The sequence below is a fragment of the Pelobates fuscus genome, chromosome 13 (assembly GCF_036172605.1).
Source record: "Pelobates fuscus isolate aPelFus1 chromosome 13, aPelFus1.pri, whole genome shotgun sequence".
In the NCBI taxonomy this organism is placed as follows: domain Eukaryota; kingdom Metazoa; phylum Chordata; class Amphibia; order Anura; family Pelobatidae; genus Pelobates; species Pelobates fuscus.
The window spans coordinates 8,299,872-8,324,742 of NC_086329.1; the positions used below are offsets into that span (position 1 = coordinate 8,299,872).

General features: G+C 45.1%; 1 protein-coding gene across 2 annotated transcripts; it reads left to right on the top strand.

The window, feature by feature from the left end:
* Nucleotides 1-729: 729 nt before the first annotated feature.
* Nucleotides 730-23,179, top strand: FBXO34 (F-box protein 34). 2 transcript variants are annotated; one of them, XM_063439075.1, is made up of 3 exons: nucleotides 730-874; nucleotides 18,845-19,002; nucleotides 20,477-23,179. In XM_063439075.1, exons 1-3 carry the CDS (start codon nucleotides 749-751, stop codon nucleotides 22,539-22,541), a joined length of 2,349 nt encoding a protein of 782 aa, XP_063295145.1. In that variant the 5' UTR covers nucleotides 730-748; the 3' UTR covers nucleotides 22,542-23,179. The 2 variants fall into 2 exon arrangements, with proteins under 2 accessions (XP_063295145.1, XP_063295146.1); XM_063439076.1 differs by lacking the exon at nucleotides 730-874 and adding an exon at nucleotides 5,771-5,889.
* Nucleotides 23,180-24,871: the final 1,692 nt, after the last annotated feature.

Sequence of the window (24,871 nt, forward strand, 5' to 3'; positions counted from 1 at the left end):
AACACCGGAAGTAGCGCACAGTACGCGGAGTGCTAAACACAAGAGACTTCAAACGCGGAATGAAGAGGGGGCGGCCATTATTGTGGAGACCGCACTCACCTCATTGTAATTTTAATTTTTTTCTTGTATTTTTGGATTGCTACTCGACCCTGGCCTGAGTCTTCTTAACCCTCAGGGACAGATAACTGTGCACATTCAAAACAAACAAACCTGAATTTCAGCTTTAATCCCCCCCCCCCCCCCAAATTATAGCCACCACAACCACTACAGCTCAAAGGGACACAGAGACTACCATAACAACTTAATGTAATGGGGAGCTACTGAATGAGTGCGTCAGCTGACCGCTCTAAGCCAATCAGCGCTGTGCGCTTCCTGACACTAGGTTAGAAACGCTGCATGCCGCCGTATAGATCAATACTGGGGCTGACCTTTGGGGTTAAACCGCAGACGTCACAGGTCCCACATGCTGAATGCGGCTCCTCGACACCCACAAATCACAGACAACATCCCAGAAATTACACCATTCAACATACATGATAGATTGTGTGTGTGTGTGTGATTTCCGGGATATTGTATGTGATTCGCACCCTACGCTCTACCCCGATACTCGCTAAACAGGGGCCCAGTCCGGTGCAGTGGCCCTTTAACAGCCTACCGACCCCTGTGATATCAGCCGGCAGGGAGGGAGCGACTGCTTCCCTGCTTCCCATAGAGCTGTCTGGGAGGAATGGAGGGTGGAGGAGGCTGGATGCAGCTGCTGTACAGCGAGCATGGAGGCAGAAGAGAGGCTGGAGTGAGCTGCAACTGCATGCTCACTCCCATCAGCCTCAGCCAGGACCAGAACTCCACACAAGCCACCCTCCTGGACACAAAGGTAAGCTAACAGGAGGGTGGCTGCAAATGTATAAAGTATGACATGTCTGCGTGTCACGTGTGTGTATCTGTGTGTATGTCAACGTGTGTGTATCTGTATTTTGCAAAAAGGTAATGATGTGTGACTATAGGACGACGCGCGATCCTGCGGTCCGTGTGACTATAGGACGGCGCGCGATCCTGCGGTCCGTGTGACTATAGGATGACGCGCGATCCTGCGGTCCGTGTGACTATGGGACGCAGCGCGATCCCTCCGTCCGTGTGACTATGGGACGCGGCGCGATCCCTCCGTCCGTGTGACTATGGGACGCGGCGCGATCCCTCCGTCCGTGTGATTATGGGACGCGGCGCGATCCCTCCGTCCGTGTGACTATGGGACGCGACGCAATCCCTCCGTCCGTGTGACTATGGGACAAAGCGCGATCCCTCCGTCCGTGTAAATATAGGACGCGGTGCGATCCCTCCGTTCGTGTGACTATGGGACGAGGCGCGATCCCTCCGTTCGTGTGACTATGGGACGCGGCGCGATCCCTCCGTCCGTGTGACTATGGGACAAAGCGCGATCCCTCCGTCCGTGTAAATATAGGACGCGGTGCGATCCCTCCGTTCGTGTGACTATGGGACGAGGCGCAATCCGTCAGTTCGTGTGACTATGGGACGAGGAGTGATCCCTCTGTCCGTGTGACTATGGGATGAGGCGCGATACCTCCGTCCGTTTGACTATGGGACGAGGCGCGATCCCTCCGTCCGTGTGACTATGGGACGAGGCGCGATCCCTCCGTCCGTGTGACTATGGGACGAGGCGCGATCCCTCCGTCCGTGTGACTATGGGACGAGGCGCGATCCCTCCGTCCGTGTGACTATGGGACGCCGCGCGATCCCTCCGTCCGTGTGACTATGGGACGAGGCGCGATCCCTCCGTCCGTGAGACTATGGGACGAGGCGCGATCCCTCCGTCCGTGAGACTATGGGACGAGGCGCGATCCCTCCGTCTGTGTGACTATGGGACGAGGCGCGATCCCTCCGTCCGTGTGACTATGGGACGCCGCGCGATCCCTCCGTCCGTGTGACTATGGGACGCCGCGCGATCCCTCCGTCCGTGTGACTATGGGACGCCGCGCGATCCCTCCGTCCGTGTGACTATGGGACGCCGCGCGATCCCTCCGTCCGTGTGACTATGGGACGCCGCGCGATCCCTCCGTCCGTGTGACTATGGGACGCCGCGCGATCCCTCCGTCCGTGTGACTATGGGACGCGGCGAGATCCCTCCGTCCGTGTGACTATGGGACGACGCGAGATCCCTCCGTCCGTGTGACTATGGGACGCGGCGCGATCCCTCCGTCCGTGTGACTATGGGACGCGGCGCGATCCCTCCGTCCGTGTGACTATGGGACGCGGCGCGATCCCTCCGTCCGTGTGACTATGGGACGCGGCGCGATCCCTCCGTCCGTGTGACTATGGGACGCGGCGCGATCCCTCCGTCCGTGTGACTATGGGACGCGGCGCGATCCCTCCGTCCGTGTGACTATGGGACGAGGCGCGATCCCTCCGTCCGTGTGACTATGGGACGAGGCGCGATCCCTCCGTCCGTGTGACTATGGGACGCCGCACGATCCCTCCGTCCGTGTGACTATGGGACGAGGCGCGATCCCTCCGTCCGTGTGACTATGGGACGCCGCGCGATCCCTCCGTCCGTGTGACTATGGGACGCCGCGCGATCCCTCCGTCCGTGTGACTATGGGACGCCGCGCGATCCCTCCGTCCGTGTGACTATGGGACGCCGCGCGATCCCTCCGTCCGTGTGACTATGGGACGCCGCGCGATCCCTCCGTCCGTGTGACTATGGGACGCCGCGCGATCCCTCCGTCCGTGTGACTATGGGACGCCGCGCGATCCCTCCGTCCGTGTGACTATGGGACGCCGCGCGATCCCTCCGTCCGTGTGACTATGGGACGCCGCGCGATCCCTCCGTCCGTGTGACTATGGGACGCCGCGCGATCCCTCCGTCCGTGTGACTATGGGACGCCGCGCGATCCCTCCGTCCGTGTGACTATGGGACGCCGCGCGATCCCTCCGTCCGTGTGACTATGGGACGCCGCGAGATCCCTCCGTCCGTGTGACTATGGGACGCCGCGCGATCCCTCCGTCCGTGTGACTATGGGACGAGGCGCGATCCCTCCGTCCGTGTGACTATGGGACGCGGCGCGATCCCTCCGTCCGTGTGACTATGGGACGCCGCGCGATCCCTCCGTCCGTGTGACTATGGGACGAGGCGCGATCCCTCCGTCCGTGTGACTATGGGACGCCGCGCGATCCCTCCATCCGTGTGACTATGGGACGAGGCGCGATCCCTCCGTCCGTGTGACTATGGGACGCCGCGCGATCCCTCCGTCCGTGTGACTATGGGACGCCGCGCGATCCCTCCGTCCGTGTGACTATGGGACGCGGCGCGATCCCTCCGTCCGTGTGACTATGGGACGCAGCGCGATCCCTCCGTCCGTGTGACTATGGGACGAGGCGCGATCCCTCCGTCCGTGTGACTATGGGACGAGGCGCGATCCCTCCGTCCGTGTGACTATGGGACGCCGCGCGATCCCTCCATCCGTGTGACTATGGGACGAGGCGCGATCCCTCCGTCCGTGTGACTATGGGACGCCGCGCGATCCCTCCGTCCGTGTGACTATGGGACGCCGCGCGATCCCTCCGTCCGTGTGACTATGGGACGAGGCGCGATCCCTCCGTCCGTGTGACTATGGGACGAGGCGCGATCCCTCCGTCCGTGTGACTATGGGACGCCGCGCGATCCCTCCGTCCGTGTGACTATGGGACGCCGCGCGATCCCTCCGTCCGTGTGACTATGGGACGAGGCGCGATCCCTCCGTCCGTGTGACTATGGGACGAGGCGCGATCCCTCCGTCCGTGTGACTATGGGACGCCGCGCGATCCCTCCGTCCGTGTGACTATGGGACGAGGCGCGATCCCTCCGTCCGTGTGACTATGGGACGAGGCGTGATCCCTCCGTCCGTGTGACTATGGGACGCCGCGCGATCCCTCCATCCGTGTGACTATGGGACGAGGCGCGATCCCTCCGTCCGTGTGACTATGGGACGAGGCGCGATCCCTCCGTCCGTGTGACTATGGGACGAGGCGCGATCCCTCCGTCCGTGTGACTATGGGACGCCGCGCGATCCCTCCGTCCGTGTGACTATGGGACGCCGCGCGATCCCTCCGTCCGTGTGACTATGGGACGAGGCGCGATCCCTCCGTCCGTGTGACTATGGGACGAGGCGCGATCCCTCCGTCCGTGTGACTATGGGACGAGGCGCGATCCCTCCGTCCGTGTGACTATGGGACGAGGCGCGATCCCTCCGTCCGTGTGACTATGGGACGAGGCGCGATCCCTCCGTCCGTGTGACTATGGGACGCCGCGCGATCCCTCCATCCGTGTGACTATGGGACGAGGCGCGATCCCTCCGTCCGTGTGACTATGGGACGAGGCGCGATCCCTCCGTCCGTGTGACTATGGGACGAGGCGCGATCCCTCCGTCCGTGTGACTATGGGACGCCGCGCGATCCCTCCATCCGTGTGACTATGGGACGAGGCGCGATCCCTCCGTCCGTGTGACTATGGGACGAGGCGCGATCCCTCCGTCCGTGTGACTATGGGACGAGGTGCGATCCCTCCGTCCGTGTAAATATGGGACGAGGCGCGATCCCTCCGTCCGTGAGACTATGGGACGCCGCGCGATCCCTCCATCCGTGTGACTATGGGACGAGGCGCGATCCCTCCGTCCGTGTGACTATGGGACGAGGCGCGATCCCTCCGTCCGTGTGACTATGGGACGAGGTGCGATCCCTCCGTCCGTGTAAATATGGGACGCCGCGCGATCCCTCCGTCCGTGTGACTATGGGACGAGGCGCGATCCCTCCGTCCGTGTGACTATGGGACGAGGCGGTCCGTGTTAATATGTAGAGATGCGCGCTCCCGCTGTCCGTGTTAATATGTAGGGATGCGCGCTCCCGCTGTCTGTGAGACTATGTGCCGATGCGCGCTCCCGCTGCGCGTGTTAATATGTAGCGATGCGCGCTCCCGCTGCGCGTGTTAATATGTAGAGATGCGCGCTCCCGCTGTCCGTGTTACTATGTAGGGATGCGCGCTCCCGCTGTCCGTGTTACTATGTAGGGATGCGCGCTCCCGCTGCGCGTGTTAATATGTAGAGATGCGCGCTCCCGCTGTCCGTGTTAATATGTAGGGATGCGCGCTCCCGCTGTCTGTGAGACTATGTGCCGCTGCGCGCTCCCGCTGCGCGTGTTAATATGTAGCGATGCGCGCTCCCGCTGCGCGTGTTAATATGTAGAGATGCGCGCTCTCGCTGTCCGTGTTACTATGTAGGGATGCGCGCTCCCGCTGTCCGTGTTAATATGTAGGGATGCGCGCTCCCGCTGTCTGTGAGACTATGTGCCGCTGCGCGCTCCCGCTGCGCGTGTTAATATGTAGCGATGCGCGCTCCCGCTGCGCGTGTTAATATGTAGAGATGCGCGCTCCCGCTGCGCGTGTTAATATGTAGAGATGCGCGCTCCCGCTGCGCGTGTTAATATGTAGAGATGCGCGCTCTCGCTGTCCGTGTTACTATGTAGGGATGCGCGCTCCCGCTGTCCGTGTTACTATGTAGGGATGCGCGCTCCCGCTGTCCGTGTTACTATGTAAGGGTGAGACTATGTGCCGATGCGCGCTCCCGCCCGGTTCCCGTGCACGCGCTCCCCGCCAGGTAGACTGTGAGCAGCAGATGATGGAGGGGGCGGGCCCTCCGAGGTGATTGATAGATATCGGCAGCCATAGGACGCAGCGGAATCCTGGCTGTGATGACGTCACTGTACTCTCCGCCTCATTCCTGTGGTGTCGGCGCTCGGGCGGGCGGTATTGGTGTCGGGGTGCGGGCGGGCGCACTCCGTGTAACGGAGACCGGCGGCGGCACAGCGCGCTCGGACACCCGGCCGGGGGATCCTGCAGACACGGTGAGCGGGGGGGGAGCAGGGCTCAGTGCGATCCGGGGAGATAGGCCGCAGCCACCAGCTATCCTGAGCTAAGGCCCCGGCTGGAGAGGGGGGGGGGACCCGGGCTGGGCCTAGCTGGGAGACCGGGGAGGAGGGGGGGGAGAATATTATTATTATACAGGGACTGCTGATTAATACAGAGCCCCCCCCAATAATCATATTATACAGAGCCCCCCAATAATCATATTATACAGAGCCCCCCCAATAATCATATTATACAGAGCCCCCCCCAGTAATCATATTATACAGAGCCCCCCCCCAGTAATCATATTATACAGAGCCCCCCCCAATAATCATATTATACAGAGCCCCCCCCCAATAATCATATTATACAGAGCCCCCCCCCAATAATCATATTATACAGAGCCCCCCCAATAATCATATTATACAGAGCCCCCCCAATAATCATATTATACAGAGCCCCCCCAATAATCATATTATACAGAGCCCCCCCAATAATCATATTATACAGAGCCCCCCCAATAATCATATTATACAGAGCCCCCCCAATAATCATATTATACAGAGCCCCCCCAATAATCATATTATACAGAGCCCCCCCAATAATCATATTATACAGAGCCCCCCCAATAATCATATTATACAGAGCCCCCCCAATAATCATATTATACAGAGCCCCCCCAATAATCATATTATACAGAGCCCCCCCAATAATCATATTATACAGAGCCCCCCAATAATCATATTATACAGAGCCCCCCAATAATCATATTCTACAGAGCCCCCCCAATAATCATATTCTACAGAGCCCCCCCAATAATCATATTCTACAGAGCCCCCCCAATAATCATATTCTACAGAGCCCCCCCAATAATCATATTCTACAGAGCCCCCCCAATAATCATATTATACAGAGCCCCCCCAATAATCATATTATACAGAGCCCCCCCAATAATCATATTATACAGAGCCCCCCCAATAATCATATTCTACAGAGCCCCCCCAATAATCATATTCTACAGAGCCCCCCCAATAATCATATTCTACAGAGCCCCCCCAATAATCATATTCTACAGAGCCCCCCCAATAATCATATTCTACAGAGCCCCCCCAATAATCATATTCTACAGAGCCCCCCCAATAATCATATTCTACAGAGCCCCCCCAATAATCATATTATACAGAGCCCCCCCAATAATCATATTATACAGAGCCCCCCCAATAATCATATTATACAGAGCCCCCCCAATAATCATATTATACAGAGCCCCCCCAATAATCATATACAGAGCCCCCCCAATAATCATATTATACAGAGCCCCCCCAATAATCATATTATACAGAGCCCCCCCCAATAATCATATTATACAGAGCCCCCCCCCAGTAATCATATTATACAGAGCCCCCCCCCAGTAATCATATTATACAGAGCCCCCCCCAGTAATCATATTATACAGAGCCCCCCCCCAATAATCATATTATACAGAGCCCCCCCAATAATCATATTATACAGAGCCCCCCCAATAATCATATTATACAGAGCCCCCCCAATAATCATATTATACAGAGCCCCCCCAATAATCATATTATACAGAGACCCCCCAATAATCATATTATACAGAGACCCCCCAATAATCATATTATACAGAGCCCCCCCAATAATCATATTATACAGAGCCCCCCCAATAATCCTATTCTAGAGCCCCCCCAATAATCATATTATACAGAGACCCCCCAATAATCATATTATACAGAGACCCCCCAATAATCATATTATACAGAGACCCCCCAATAATCATATTATACAGAGACCCCCCAATAATCATATTATACAGAGACCCCCCAATAATCATATTATACAGAGACCCCCCAATAATCATATTATACAGAGACCCCCCAATAATCATATTATACAGAGCCCCCCCAATAATCCTATTCTAGAGCCCCTCCAATAATCCTATTCTAGAGCCCCCCCAATAATCCTATTCTACAGAGCCCCCCCCAATAATAATCATACAATGAACACCCAGATAATCACATAATCATCATATAAAGAGACCCCGATAATCATCATATAAAGAGACCCCGATAATCATCATATAAAGAGACCCCGATAATCATCATATAAAGAGACCCCGATAATCATCATATAATTAACAAATACAGAGCCAATAATGATCACAATAAACATAGATAAACATTATTACAACTCCCTAATGGAATTGTATTCTCAAAATGTCATAATATTTCAATCACCAGTTTAGTGAATATCCCTATTAATGAGATTTATTAGATTTCTTGTTTACGTTCTGGGAAACGCTTTACTTGTGAAAAATCTAAAACGTTTACTAGTTTGTCGTGATATTGCAACATACTCTCCAGGTGACAAAATATTTTTCCTATATTTCAAACAATATCTGTGTTACTGGAGTCCTAATGTTGTCAAAATGAAAAAGGTGTTTCTAGCAGGATGAGATGGGACTTTGCATATAACTTTATTTTTTTTGTGTGTGTGTGTTTTTTTTTTCTTCCTGTAGTTTTTGTGGCTGTTTACATTTTATTTTATCATAAATATTGCTAAATGTCATGGGAGAGATTTATCAAACTGTTGAAACATACCAAAAATGGAACCTTCTCCAATTGAATGCATCTGGTTTCTATGGTGACTGCATCACTTTTCTAACACTACTGCTAAATAAATCTTTTTTTTTTATTTTTTTTTATTTTAACTTGGAGCTAAGGATATAATTATTCTGTCTCCAAAGACCAAATGGCAAAGCCATGTTACTGTTATGCTTGTTTCTATTCCACTTTCTGAGCGAATCCTAGTTTAACCGTTCCTCAAGCATTGAAAATATAGTGCATCATAAACAGAACTTTATATATTCATTGCGTGTTATCTTCTCACCTCCTCTTCAGTGTCGCCATGATTAGAGGTCTGTGGATATTGCTCTGTTGTATAATCCAGTCCCACATTGTTACTGTCCATCTCAGAGACAATTGGAAATATTTCCCGGAGCTGGGACAATCTACTGCCATGACACCAGCGCTCTTGGTTCATTGCTTGTTTGCCATAACAAATTGACATGAGTTACAAGTCCGTGCATATGTCCATAAACTCATTGATCCGGCTGACAACGAAACAAAATCTTTTATTTTTTTTTCTTGGATGATATGATTTCTCATTTGCTTCATGATTTGGATTTAAATTTACCAGCAATTTGTCCAAACAAATACGGCCAAATAATCATGTCTGGTAACGACATTCCTATTTACTACCATTTAAAGGGACACTAATCACCAGAATAACTACAGCTTATTGAATGTGTTCTGGTGAGTAGAATCATTACATTCAGGCTTTTTGCTGTAAACACTGTCTTTTCAGAGATAATGCAGTGTTTACATTACAGCCTAGTGATAACTTCACTGGCCACTCCTCAGATGGCTGTTAGAGATCCTTCCTGGGTCATGGCTGCCTAAAATGCATCCAAACTTTCAGTATCTCCTCCCTCTGCATGCAGACACTGAACTTTCCTCATAGAGATTCATTGATTCAATTCATCTCTATGAGGAGATGCTGATTGGCCAGGGCTGTGTTTGAATCATGCTGGCTCTGCCCCTGATCTGCCTCTTTGTCAGTCTCAGCCAATCCTATGGGGAAGCATTATGATTGGATCAGGCTACCACATGTCAGCAGACTGCTTGTTTTTCCTGAGTCTCAGCATGCAGAGTTACAGCTTCAGGCTTGAATACAGTAAGATTTTGCTATATCTATGGAGGCATGAGGGGCCCAGGGGGGCTAGATGGTGGTTTTAACACTATAGGGTCAGGAATACATGTTTGTGTTCCTGACCCTATAGTGCTCCTTAGGGTTAGAATTTTATCACATTATATTGGAACACTCCGCACACCATTACCATGGCAGCGTGCTGTAGTAGTTATGGTGAGTCCCTCCCAGAGGAAGCAGTCACACTGTTTAGAGCAGGGGTGGGGGGGTTTAGGTGGGTTCTGCAGAAAACGCCTGGTGAGCCTCGATGGCTGCAGACCAAGGCCGGCAGGGGGGATCGTTTCATGAAGAGCCAGCCTTGCTGTGAGATCTCACTCACCGTCAGCAGACAGCTTGTTTTTCTGAGGCAAACAACATGCAGATTTACAGCTTCAGGCTTGAATACAAGTAAGATTTTACTATATTTAGAGAGGCATAAGGGGGACAAGGTGACTAGATGGGGGTTTTAACCCTATAGGGTCAGGAATACATGTTTGTGTTCCTGACCCTATAGTGCTCCTTGACAAAAAATGCGTTTTTTTTTTATAGAGGAATAGCACTTTTTGCTGTGTTTTTAATGTCTATATTTTTTTTTGTGTGCACTTTAAATTAATCTGCCTTATTGGTTTATATGTTTCTCACTAAGCTTTGGACTACTATTTGCATTTTTCACAAATTTTTGTGTAATGAAAATCTAGAAACAAGTGATACGAGAGTCGGAAATCCAAGAAGAAGCAAAAACCATTATAGTGCGAACTAAATATTTTTATTAACTTAAAGTGACTGTCCCTTCCAAGGCTCTTTGTCTATTTGGCACTGCGCATGGGGTGCCGTGGCCAAGGTGCGGCAGATGGAAGTTAGACTTACCTGACCATCTTTGTTCTTCAGCTCTTGGTGTTTGATCTGCCAGAGCCTGCAAAGATTAGGTCTTGTGATGAACAAGATGTTGCTCGTTCCCCACAGTTGTCACTGCCGTGAAACCTGACCACGCGCAATGGCCGAAGCTCAGCCTTTTAAAAAGTTTTGTCCGTTTGAAGCTCTAACATACTGTGGACTAGCTCCTACTTTCTTATATATTTTTAGTGCTTTTGAATTTCAATTAAATTTTTTACTCCTTATGAGCATTTCATAAAGATTTTATGTTTACAAAATGCTCAAAAATGTTTTTCCTGACTGAGCGGCTTTAAAATCCGTGCACACTGGCACGTTAGTGGGTATTTAGTCTTCGTAAATGTTTGGAAACATGTTCCAGCATGTGATGCTCACTCTGTTTGCAGAGGTAATATAAGCTAGCCCTCAGTCTTGGCTTGCAGTGTATTCTACGTTATTAGATAATACTATATGTGATCTAGTTTATTTACACCTTTTGATTAGCGGATGCATATGTATTAAAACGTATTGGCGACTTTTCTTCACCGTTTTGTGGGATAAGGATTTTATATATATATGTGTGTGTGTGTGTGTGTGTGTGTGTGTATATATATGTGTGTGTATATATATGTGTGTGTATATATGTATATTATTATTTTTTTATTTTTATTTTTTCTCTTTGCATGTGGGCTCAAAACTGTAAAATTGTGTATATTATATAAATAGTATTCTGTTTGTATTGCTGTGATATTTTACATAGAGAACATGCTTTTTGAGTTTTATCAGCGCTAGTTCAATTGTTCCTGTAATGCAAACCCTACACAAGGATATTATACTTTATCATTGAAATAGTAACTGCTTGTAGCCTGACATTGTCTTGCAGTGTTAAGGTAATATTTAAATTCCCAATCCATAGCTCAGTCGACTGTCTGGATTTAAACTTAAAAGAGGCGCTGTTATTCCCTTAGAAGTACCATGTTTGTTGTTTACTGGTGTGAATGATTTCACCAGAGGTAAATAAAAGGAGCAACATACCTCTGGGAAGGAATCCAGGCTCACGATGTGTTGCCTTAAAAAGGGTACTCCATCCAAAAAATAAAGCACCATTTTTGAATGGATTAAGCCTTGCTGGCTGGCATAGTGGTCCAGTTCTTCTCAAGAGAGGGACAAGTCACCATTGCTCACTGCCTGCAGTATGGGCTGATTTCCAAACTGGAACACAGCACATAGACTCCAAATGCCATAACCACTTCAAATCACTAAATTGATCATGGTGCTTGGAGTAATCTTTTAATGCCCGTATGCATGAAACCCAACTCTCCTTTAAGATGTATCTAAACTCTCATGGTAATTTTACACCTTATAACGGTCCAAAAATGTGAATCAATTCTCATGGTTAACCACTGTTTAGCCAAACGTTGTCATACACTTTATTTGGAATTGCATTCGCTTCCAAGACGGGTACATTCCTAGAGTTCAGCATATCTACACACATATCCTAGCGCTCTTGGGAATTGTAGGCTCTGACATAGATAATAGTTTATTTATAAAATGGCAACATATTCTTTGTCACTCTACAGCTGTTAAACAAAACGCAAGTACTTGATGAAAAATTCAGGCGTCAGACCAAGAGGTCACAAGGATCCTGTTAAAACAAGCTGACGGTATAATGAGTTTGTCAAGCGAGCTTGTGCGTATCCTTTTTAGTTTTTATTAGGAAAGCCTTGTGCACATCCCACGCGTTCTCTTAATGTATGGTTTGGCTCTTTGCGTGTGTGTGTACCATGTGCATTAAAATTCCTCCAAAATGCTATGTGATATCCACTTATAACTGCACCCATTCAGTCCCTCGCACGAAGAAGGAACAGATTTTACCAGTGTGCTATGGTGTAAACATACTTCTGGATATGCTAATCATTCCCTGTGAGTTCCAGAGTGCTTTAATGTAGGGTGTTCTTTTGTATTTTGTGGATTTCTACGTATTGTCTTGTAAGGTCTGTTGGTCGTTGAAGATTTTCAGTATTTCTGGAAGCCACCCGAATGATTTGATTGTCACAGCTTTACAGACGGACAACTTGTCCTAGCCAATGGGAGACGGCACACAAGTCTTCCCGTGTGGAATGGGTTTAAAGATTAACCATAGAAGGCTGTTTAAATTGTCTTTAGTTATGTAGAAAAACTTGGTTAATCCGTATTAGAATCTCTCTTTTGGGGTGATTCCTTTAAAATACTGGGAGCGCAGAGTTTGTTCTTTAGATTATAAGCTTGTTCCAGTATGTCAATCAGGCTTTGTTCGAATTAACGTTTGTTTTGGTTTCCTATTGTATAACGCTACGGACTATGTTGGCGCTTTGTAAATAATTGTAATTCTTTGTTTGCATTTGAATACCATGAACATAGTTAGTTGAAGGGGGGTGACAATCAATGTACTTTTGTGTACACACAGTATGTGGGATGCTGTGACAGAATTCTATGAGCAATGTGTACTGTTGTTAAATTTTGGTGTTTTGGTCTATCGAACGCATTTGCCTATTCTATATTGTATTAGTTTGTCATTTCAGTTATGTATTCCATATAAATGTGGAAAAGTTAAATGTAAAATTCTTCAGATTCTCACTCGTCCACATCGATGAGTGGAAAATCTCTGGTCTGCCATTACCACCCCATACTGCCGGTTATACAACTGATCTCTGGACCAGAGTGGCATTAAACAAAGGGCCCCACACTGAGCTCTGTACGGATTGCACGGCCAATGTTCTGCACGAGTTATTCAAGGAGTTTACAAATGTTGAAAAACAAAATAAGGCGCATGCAGCCTTGATTGATTGAGGTCTGTGCTGGAGGTGATCTTGAGACATGACAGGAATAGGAAGTATGAGTTTTACGAAATCTTAAATTGCAGAAACGTTAAACTGTCACTACAAAGCTTCTGGTGCAGACTGTAATCTGCACCAGTCTCACTGCCAACAGTGGCTTGTAACTGCAGCAATTTCCAAAAATCGCTGTAACGAGAATGGTGCCATCTGGCCACCATGGCACAAAGACGACGACTTTGTTCACTTTCTTTTTCCATATCTAGGACAGACCGCTGAGAAACCAGAGCTGCCTGCTATAGCCAGGTTATGTGAAATATTCTGGGATGTACAGGAGATCATCTTCCTGCATTATCGTTGGTCAACATAAAGGGACGGTTTATTACAGTTGTCCCAGATGGAGGCTGGTAGATTGGGATTCTAAGTGGTTATGGTCAATTCAAGGCAAAGTTTTCATCTCCCTGGAAAACAGAGCATCCAGATTTATTTGTTTCAGTGGATGTTTAAGGAAGGGCAGACCATGCTTTAAATGGTTTGACGACTTTGGTGATGCTATAGACTTGTATCACCATAATTATGACCATGAGCTGTAGTGCTCATGGTCCCCTTTTAAAGTACTTGAGCAGTGTCTAATACCCTAACTCAACTGTATTGGAGTGAAATTGATGGATTGGCGAATAGCAAAGTCAATAGTTTGTTTCTGGTAATTCTTTAACAATTTGTCTGCCATGCTAGCAGGCTGCTTATAGGATTTTAAAGGACCACTTCGTAGACACCTCAGCTTGCTTTATGGGTGAGGACTATTCCTTTAGAGGGCACTTAATAAAAGCACAGATTTATATGGTTAAATAATGAAACAACCAAGGTTTGATTCCGGTTTTTGTTAGCTAGCCTGAGCTAGTGGAGTTAACAGGCATGCTCTACTCAAATGCTCCTTCTCAGATCAGTGTTCATTCTAAACGCTGTGTGGTGTGCGCATGTGCAAGCACGAAGGAATGGTTTCCAAGGCTTGTCAGTGACAATGAAAAATCTACTAAATGTTTTGTAATTTTTATTTATTTTTTTGATAAGTGTGGAGTGTTCCTTTTAAGGTTTCATTCCTCACTTTTAACTTGTCAAAATGTGCATTCCCTGTATGTTTCCAGAGCTGGAGACAAATCGTAAGTAGTAATGGCCGGAGTTGGCTTAGAATTTGTCAGTGTTGCTTAGGAAACCATGTTATGTGCAGACTTTTTATTTGATCTTTAACCCGATGTGTATAGAATGTTTCTGTTACTACACACCCAAAGTAGAAGGGTCAAACGTTCCTTTGGATCTTGTGTATCTTAACCACACCTAAAATAGGTTTATCTCCTCTCTTACCATTTACTGTAACTTTCGTTATATAGTGTGGTTTCACCACACCCTGCTGTTTTTATGATGCCCTCTAAAATTCGCTTGTTTGTAATTCACTTGTTTTTATATGGGGATATTAACGTTAATTGTCTATTCTGGCAGTGGAAAAAGAGAGCGTGCTGAATTATTGTCCTGCAAACATTATTTAAAGCAAACCTGTCTCTTGAGTAGAAGTTGCAGAGAAGGGAGCAGATTAGGAGACATAGTTGCCTTTAGCTGTTACTCCTCAGTGATCCCTAACATCTGCTCCTGGTGACATCTTCCAACATTGTACCTTTTAACGCATGCATTCAAGTAAAAATGGAGATCTATGAAGGGACCTGCGAGTCAACGGGATCTTCCATTGGTAACCTTGCACATTTGCAGTAAGGTTCCTTGGTATCTGCCGCACAAGATGGCTGAGACTCTTTGAATTATACTACTTTGTGTCTTGTAATAGACAAACTTTGATCACACACCTGACTTCAATCAATAGTTATAGTTCTACAACGAAAATCGATTTTCTCTGATTTCCATTTTCCTGCCTTCCCTCACTTCTGTGTATGGCTTTGTTTTTGTTTGTTTGTTTTTTTCTTTATTGAAAAACAAAAAAAGTCCATGAATTGGAGATCCTAGAATTATTATTTTTTTCCTACTCTTGGCGTGTTACATCGAGAATTGCCCATGACTTTGTCCTTTTAAAACAGAACATCTACAGTATTACAAATAGATTGTAACTTTATCTCTAAATTAATATCCATGCCCTTTTTTAAACCTTTTGTTTTTTTTAAAACATTTTTGTTTTATTTTTTGTGCCTCTGTTTTCCAGTTGCATTATTTACCACAACAGCAGGTGTATAAACCCTTCCCTCCTCTTCGATGTCCATTTTCTAATCTTCAATGCAAGAGGAAAGTCTGCGTTTGCACGGCTCAGTTTTTCCTATATCCTATTAGCATATTCCAAGATTATTTAATGGGGTCTCCACCCATTTTATTTGGCCCTGGAAATCTCGCTGGTTGTGCTCCAATTCTCTGTGTATGTTCTTTGGCAGACTTTGTACATCCCAGTAAAGATTACAGGGACATAGTCTACGGCAGATTCTTGCTAAAACAATCAAGTTCTTCTAAAACAGAAATCTCTCTCCTGTGAAGGTTTGTTTTTTTCCCACCCTTTTTCAGTTACGCCGTGAGCAAACGTTTTATTAGTTTGTACTCTGATGTTTGCTTTCAGTACTGCCATCTTCTCTCTGGCTAACTTGCTTGCTGAGAATATATTTAAAGCACTCCTCACTATTTGATTATCGTTCACATACAAAATGTCCATCTTTGGAGTGCACCTCCAGGCTCAGACCTCAGTGGGATTGATTAAATGTTTTCAGCCACTGACTGGTTGAAGACTTACATCGAAGGCTTGAATGTGAGTTGAGTGAAGATGACTTTGATTTCCAGCATCTGCTTTAAAGACACCCGTAGCCTATCCACCCTCTGCTATACTGAGATCTTTTAAGAAAAGTATACATTGATCAAACTTGTTTTGAAATTAATATTTTACGTCCTTTGTAAAAGTACATGGCAATAAGATGTGGCATATTTTGTTCTTTATTGGGATGCAGCAAAGTTTTAATAAAATTTTAAAAAGAAAAAGCAATAAATGGTTTTTCTGAAGACACCAAAAAGTGCTTATTATAAACACCGCTCAGCAGTGAAGGCGTTAAGACGGAGTATTCTGTGACCGACCTAATGCAAAGTCTACAGGGTGTGTGTTTGCTCTGTTAGGACTGATAAGGCATGGTTCTACAGAAATGAAACAGTACTTTTTCTAAAGGGACAATATATAGAGAGCTAGGGATACAAGTGTTTGTAATGTGGTCCCCGCCCCCCATTGTGTGAGGGTGGGAAGAATGAGTTCTACTTACCTTTCAGCCCTTGCCACGCTAATCTTTATCCTGCCCCATCACCTCTTTGGCGGAGATCACCATTGTAGACGTTTTCCACCAATCCAATGTCCGCCAAACTACAACACACCATGGTATGGCGTTCCATATAATTAAGCAAGTCTGTGTTGTGGTTAATGCTACACACACAACCTAGGTAAACAATGGTTATCTTACTTTCTGGATAAAGGCGTATTACCGGGCCTTAAAGTGGCTGGACTTAATGCAGAGTAGTACCAGACAAGCCGAGGTCAGGAAGACAGGCCGTAGGATAAAAAAGAGAACTAGCCAAATAAGGACAATAGATACAAGGGTCAGATAAGCCAAAGATATACAAGGATAACGCGCTCTTGGAAAACCATCAAATGGAAACCACGATAGGGTACAGTACAAAACAAAATGATTTTATAGCTTTAAGTGCGCAGCCATCGGTCACTTTGACCCATGTGAAGGCAGAACACGTGTTCACGTCCCGCTCTTGACTTGTGCCGTGACAGTCTTTTTTTTTTTTTTATAGAACTGCTAATCTAGTGTTAATCTGACTCGCAAGGTTTAGTAGACCTACCTCAAATGGCAAGCCAGAAAGGTACAGCTATGGAACCTGATCAACATGATATATTTAAAATACAGATTAGGGAACAGCAAAAGAAAAATAAATAAAAACGCAGTTAAAGATTTACAAGGCTACTTAAATCCCTATCTCGGCAAACGGATGGAGATTCAGTTCCACCAAATGGCCATATTGTGTTAATCTCACCAGTACTTCACAGTAACCCAATATCGGTGGAAGATTAACATATTTATTGCTTACACTGCTTCCAGAGGAATCGGGTCTGGCTTCTACAATGGGGGGAAAAAAAGGGGAATTGGGGCACACCTATGGTACAGGAAATGTAGCTCTGACAAAAGGCAGTGTTTTCTTCAAACTATTTTTTTTTTTTGGATGTAGTGACGCTTTAAGCTACTTACAGCTATGTCTAGCCTATTTCATGAACGTGATCTTTAAAGTTCTTTTTGAGCATACATAAGTATTATTTTGCTTCTGGTTGAGCAAGAGATTTCTCTTCCATACTGTTAATTGAAAATAAAGGTTATACATAGATTTTCTAGGCTCGCTACCCATTCTCATTTATAGACACACCTACATTTTCTTTGAAATGGTTTTGGCCTCCTCATTGCAGTCTAATCTTCGGAGATTACAATCACATTTAATGTCATAACAGCATACCACTTCCTTGAGTACGGTCTGTTCAGCTTCTCATGGTAATACACCTACGTCCTCTTGTACTCTGCTTCTTTGTATAACATATTCCACTTATAACATTAACATTCTTCAATCATGAATGATCATCAGAGGTACAAGTGCCAAGCGTGTTGTAGGTATGAGAACATGTAGATGTGGCACCTGTGGAATTAAAGTAATTAGCATGGTATGCTCTGACTGTATGTGACTCATTTACAAAACTTTTAGCGGACTTGTTTTTTGAGGGGGGAGTTCTTAGTTGTGTTTGTTGTATTTTTTTGTAGAGCACAAATATATTTTATAATGGTTAAATCATAGGTACGTGTAAATAGGACTAGTTAGATAAATGGTAAGCAAAAAATAACACGTTGTTACATGTTGTTGTGTGGAGAGGAATTTAATAGGTAAAGGCTTCTATAATGACGTTGATTGTTAAGGATTCCCTAAGGGCTAGTCTAAGCACCATAACGCTACATGACAATTTTAATCTAAGGCACACACCAGTGTGAGGGAAGAAACTGATCGGTAACAAGTGGTCACAAATGGGGATAGGTAAGGGCTTTCTAAAAGTAATGTATGCCTGCTGCCCCAGTAAGGAAGGACACTGCAATCCGTGGGGCACTGCTTCATTCCAGATTTAGTAAACGTATTGTGTATATTTAGATATCAATTCTACAACCTTCTCTTCTATATACTGTGTTAGGTGGAGGTGTGTTGTGTTTGTGTTGAGAAATGATATTGTCGCATTTTAATTATGGTAATTAAACATTTAATGGTTGCATACTTAAAGCAAATGACCACATATTGGCACATTGGGCAAGATGTTTAATATTTGAAATGATTAGAAATGTTTTGGGATCAACAGAAAACTTGTTAAAACATTTATTTTTTTTGTTGTAAAAGTAACTTACGTTGTTTCCTCCCCCCCCCCCCCCCCCCCCCCCCCTCCCTTTAGAAAAACTGTTGGGCCGTGCCATGTGCAGAACTGGAGTCAACATGGACTGGCTGTGACGATACACCTTGGAAGCAGGCAGTTAGGATGTCTTCCTGCAGAGTTGGTCTCCACAGGGAACCATTGAAATCCTCCTCCTTTGCGTACCAACATGTTAAGCGGTAAGAGATGCGAGGAATTATACATCGTTACGGCCACACAGCGCAATTACAATATCATACTATATGGGTTTGTGTTTTGTGTGTGGTTTTTTTTTTTGGCAAGTTGATATTTGGGATTATAGTGAAGCATATCTCCTTATAAAGCTGTGTAATATTAAGATCAGAATATACTATTTTTGCCACCAGGATTTATTGTAAAGCTATTCATATTTTTCTTTGTAATATATTGTTCTGGAAAAGTACAGATAAATGGCAGATATGTAATTTCCTAGGCGCCAGGTCGACTAAATATTTTGGCGACAAAATATTTTGCCCTGGCGCCTGGGATTGGTCAATCCGTTCCCCCCCCCCTCCTCATGTCTCAATCCCCATGCAGCTCTGTGTGCCGGGAGGAAGTGAAGAACTTTAATTACAACCTTCCGCAGGTAAAGACTGCTCTGCTCCCCGCCCTTTACCCGGCGTGACCTCAGCGCCGGGAGGAAGTTATTACAGTTCCCTTAGCTTCCTCCCGGCGCACAGAGAGCTGTAAAGACAGGAGGAGATGGAAGGAGGGAGTTTGGAACAGCGGCTGCCTACACCAATTAGCCGCAGCCAGCCCCACTAACCAGATGTCACCTGCTCCTAAGCCCAAATGGTAGGAGGGTGGATAAAAATGTATTTTTCCTTTTTGTGTGTGTGTGTGTATTTCAGTGCATCAATAAAAAAATTATTATAGCATGTGTATGTTTAGGTCACCAGTCTCCCCCCTGCACATTGTGAACTAAGATAGGAGACACTTTAGTGGCCATCTGAGTGACCGCTACTAGAGGTGTTACTAGGCAGCAATGTTAAAAACTGCCTTACCTCTGAAAAGGTAGCGTTTACATTGAAAAGTCTGCAGGGACAGGCTATTTACACCAGAGCCATTACATTAATCTGTAGTGGTTCTGGTGACTAGTAGTGTTGCTATAAGAATTGTATTTGGGAGGGGAAGGGGGAGAGGACTGGCTCCTAACTGTTTTAAGAGTGGGGATGTTGGGTTGGAGAACTGCTGACCTCTCTAAGCAAATCAGCGGCACCCCTGCCTGTTGCTGCTTAAGCCTTCTGTTACCTAGGATTTCAGAAAGTGGAAGGGCAGGGGGCCAGAGCAATGCAGCACTGGAGCACAAACTTTGGTGTTAAATCGTTTGTGAACAGTTTAACCCCTAAATGTGAATCTGTGCCAGGGACCACCTTAAGAGCTTCATGTGGATGTTATGATGCCTAAACTAAGCTACTTTTTTTTTATTTTTTATTAAACCTAATTCTTTAGCTAGGAGGAACCCATACATGTTTAATAACACACTAGTCATGCACTTTCTAAATATTTAGTCTTTATCCAAATTATTTGTATATGATTACGTATTCTGCTTGATCTAAATTTGTGTCTCTGCTGTCAGAATGTGTGCTAATTCCGGTCAATGCCTAATTTTTTTTTAAATTTATTTTTTTGCAGGCTTCTTGGAATGCATCTGAAACCATACCATAAGCTGCAGAAAAAAGAATCTTTTCTAGAGACACGATCAAATCGAGGCATGCATCTCAACAATCAGAATTCTGTAAAGGAAGAAACGTGTAAAGGCGCTACAAAGAATTGTTTGCCATCTAATGATAATCCATCTCGACTACCACTTGGTGCAATCTCCCAGAATACAATCCAGTGCAATACAGTGGGGTTGACTCCAAACAGTTTTGAGGTTCAAACAAAGAACGTTCAGTCCCAGACAATACACCACGGCGATACCGGGGAAGGCCCATTGGATATATGTGCAATTATCAAACCTGGGAACACAAAGGAGAAGGTCGCTTTCTTTGCAGCACATCATTACAGCAACATTAGAAACAGTTCAATGAAAATGAAGTGTACTGCGGACATGAACGGCAGAGCCGCTAAAAGGCGGAAAAAATCTGTTGATCTCAAACGTGTAAAGAACCAACTGGAAAAGATGCAGGAATCACAGAAGTGTTTTCTGTCTGACGCTCACCCAAACGGTGTTGAAAATTGTTCAATGAACTATGTTGCAAGCAGTGATGGGATTCTTCCGGATAAACCTCTTTCTGTGATAGAAATGGTAGCTTTCCTAGAACGAAGAGCAAGTGCATTACTTTCAGATTGTGCGAAACCTTTCAACAACAACAACCATACTTCAAGGCTTCCTGGAACATCTAAATGTTCTCTCCCAGTTTCTGTTTCACTCATGTCTCCTGATAAAGACAACGTGGAAAAGGATGATCAGCCAGAATCTGTGTGTGTTTTGGAAATGGTTGCAAAACTTGAGTCTGAGTGTTTGAGGCACCAGAATGTACGAGAGTCGGGTGGGCTTTCACGGAGCAACAGTTTCCGCAGAAATGTTGGGAGGATGTTGCTTGCAAGTGGTTCTCAACTGGACTCGAATAGCTCTCAGAAGGTATCTTCTATATCGGCTGAGACGGTGGAAAACGTAGAGGCTTCTGCCAATGTCCCGCATAATAAAACTAGTTTTCTAGTTAAATCATGGGCAAACTGTCCTCAAGCTAAGGCCCAAGAAACACAATCCCTGTCTACTGTGGAAGACTTGTATGTAGCAAATGTGGACTTTGACCTGGTGAGGGAAACCTGTCTGCAATTTAGAAGTAGGGGGGATATTTCAATAACCGTGGAACCTTGTACATATTCTCTGCATATAAAAGCAGTTGAATGTGTAGCAGAGAGCACAAACGTGAACGATTGTGCTGTTGATGATGATGAAAGCTTTGATGGGTTTCCCGCCGCAGCTGTAAATTCTGGCGATATATTGATGCATACATTGCCAGAATGTGAAATCAGATGCACACAAGATAAAGCGTTAACTTTGTCATGTGACTCGTGTCCAGGGACTTTATTTTTTCAGCACGATCAAAATCATGCTCACGTTAAAGTAAACTCTGAATTAAAAACACAGATGGAGGTCCAAAAGAAAACCGCTTTTAGTAATGCTCTGTGCATACAGAATAGCTCACTGATTGCACAATATGCGGTTTCTATATCATCGCTTGGAAGTGTATCTCAGGTACTTGACACTTCTATAAAAAGACAGGTGTCTCATAATTTTCTGGAGACCCGCTTTAAAATCCAACAGCTCCTGGAGCCTCAGCAATACATGATATTCTTGCCTCACCACATTATAGTGAAGATATTTCATTATCTCCCCACGAGGACACTGGCAGCTCTGAAATGCACTTCATGTTATTTCAAATTTATTATTGAACATTATGACATTCGACCGTGTGATTCACTGTGGGTTCGAGACCCACGCTATAAAGATGATCCATGCAAGCAGTGCAAGAAAAAGTATGCAAAGGGGGATGTCTCATTATGCTGGTGGCACCCCAAACCTTACTGCCAAGCTTTACCGTACGGGCCCGGGTTTTGGATGTGCTGTCATGTGTCTCCTAAAGACAGTCGTGGTTGCAAAGTTGGCCTTCATGACAATCGCTGGGTGCCAGCTTGCCACAGCTTTAACAGAACCATTTGTAAGAAATCTGAATCGGAGGAAGACTAATGTTGGTTGTGATGTTTTGTTATGTAGAGGATAAATTTCATGCCCTGTATTGTTTACATTGTACATAATCATATTCACAGGGTTGAAAAAAAAAAAAACTGTACACAATTTAACACAAGAGCCTTTATCCTCACTTTAACTGGAGATGAACTTTTATGTAAATAACGTATAATAGATATATAAATATATGATCTATCGCTAGCTGATGCAGCATAATCTTCAATGCAGCTATGGTAGTTTTGTGGCTACGTGTGCGAATGTGTGATGGTGTGTTTTTTTTTGTTTTGTTTATTAATGTCTTGTTAATCCTTAGTGTGTCAGAAGTGTTCAGAGTAAAGCTTTGCATTGTACACACACCCCTGGCACGCCCAAGGATCAAATCTGTATATCTTGTAGAATGTTTCTAAAAAGGAAAATAAATATATAGGGCTCGAAGCATTTAAAAGATTGTTTTAACTGGACAAAAAATATAATCAGACTAGCACAAGTGTCTGAAATACTGTGACAAGTGGATAAATGGGGTGACTTATTGTGTAGTGCGTAAGGAGGAAATTGTCTGTTTAAATAAAAATGTGCATCCTAAAAAAAAAATCTCCTTGTTTGGTATTAAAAAAAAAAATATATAACTTTAAAACGAACCCTGTCTTTAGCACTTTTATTATAATTATGGAGGTTTTTGGAGCAGGGTATTATATTTTAGAATATATGCTTTTAAGAAGGCTGTGCAGTCCTTTTGAATATAAATGTTGATTACCAGTTAATCGCAACCTGAAATTTTAAGCCATGCTTCATCAGATGCATTCTGGTAGTTTTGGTACCTTGGGCAAACGCCGATGAAAACACAATGGCAGACCTAACTGATCTTAAATTTAACTGTTTTATTTCTTTGTTGGTGGGGGGAGAAAATAACAAACAAATGCACAGAGAATGATTAAGATCCTTGCTGATTATTGTACATGCACCCCAATCTTCTCATTGCAATCATGATTTGATATTTTATTCTATAAATGAGATGCTGTTTGTGTATATGCCATTAGTAAATCTAAATTGGAAGACTGCTTGTCTGGTTTAGTCAACGTATCAATTAGTTGTGTGAAAACAGTGATTTAACTAGTCATCTATTTCCTTTTCGAAACTGGTCACATTGAGAGTAAGCCAGGCAAGTTATTTGAGTGTCCTCGTATGCTCTGGACTAAAAGCAACCCACTTTATTTATTTATTTTTTTACAGCGACCAAATTAGGCTCCAGATCACTACAGATGAAACGGCTTAATCTTTACAGTAAGACGTAAAAAAAAATTAAAGCAAACTCTGGAGCACAGAAATTTTACAGGAATGTAATTAAGTCTGTAGATACTCCCTTTGATCTCCTAAACATTTTAACCTATCCCCAAAAAAGCACGTCTGTCTTTGCTGTGAATGAGAATAGCCAAAGGGTGTACTTCAGAGCTAAAAAAAAAAATGAATGATTTAAGACCGAAGCAAATGGGTTATATCTGTAGGACAAACTCAGATAAGAAGCATGCTGAAAATACACTGGGTGCAATATTTTTATACTGAACCACAGTACTTTACTGGAGTATATTTAGGGCTGCTAAGTTCAACACCTTGCATGACTATAGCCTCCACATTTGATGGTGTATGCAGCCAAAATTGTATTTCAGATTACAGATGAGTTTGTTAGATACTATATAGTCCCAGGAATACAAAGCTGTATTCCTGGCACTATAACTCCCTCTGCCTCCTCCCAGTCCGTGAAGGGCTAAAAAGCCTTTCTTTACTTACCTTATCCCAACACCGATGCCACTCTCCACTGGGTTGCGGCTCACCTCATCCTCTGTTCTGAGGCTATAGGGAACAATCTGGGGCATGAGGACGTACAGCATCAGATACGGAACCAAAGCTCCACTTGGATGCAGGAAGTGCCCCCAGTGGCTGGCTGACGGCCACTAAATGGCAGACTTGATCCTGCAATGTAAACATGGCAGTTTCTCTGAAACTGCAATAGGGACACTACTACCCAGACCACTTCAATTACCTGAAGTGGCCTGGGTGCCTAGTGTCCCTTTAAGATGGTGTGTGATATTCTATAATCACTTTTTTCTGATAGTAGGCAAAAAAATTCATTGCTTTATTAACAGTGCATGTGCAAATTCAAATACATGTCTAAACAAGGAATATGCATGTAGAGTAGCTACTTGATCACCCTTTTTGTGTTGATGTATGGTTTTCATGTAACTTACCCTATAAATCATATTGTGTTTAGCAAACAAGGTCAAACTACAAAAGCAGCTGTGTGCTATAATGGAGAAGTGGTAAAACGTTGGGTA

What these genes read in the sequence shown, in the direction of transcription:
- FBXO34 (XM_063439075.1), top strand. Translation starts at nt 749, where the DNA reads ATGCAGCTGCTGTACAGCGAGCATGGAGGCAGAAGAGAGGCTGGAGTG. An exon ending in CCACCCTCCTGGACACAAAG is followed by an intron (nt 875 to 18,844) that starts GTAAGCTAACAG and finishes CCCTCCCTTTAG; the next exon opens with AAAAACTGTTGGGCCGTGCC. An exon ending in GCGTACCAACATGTTAAGCG is followed by an intron (nt 19,003 to 20,476) that starts GTAAGAGATGCG and finishes ATTTTTTTGCAG; the next exon opens with GCTTCTTGGAATGCATCTGA.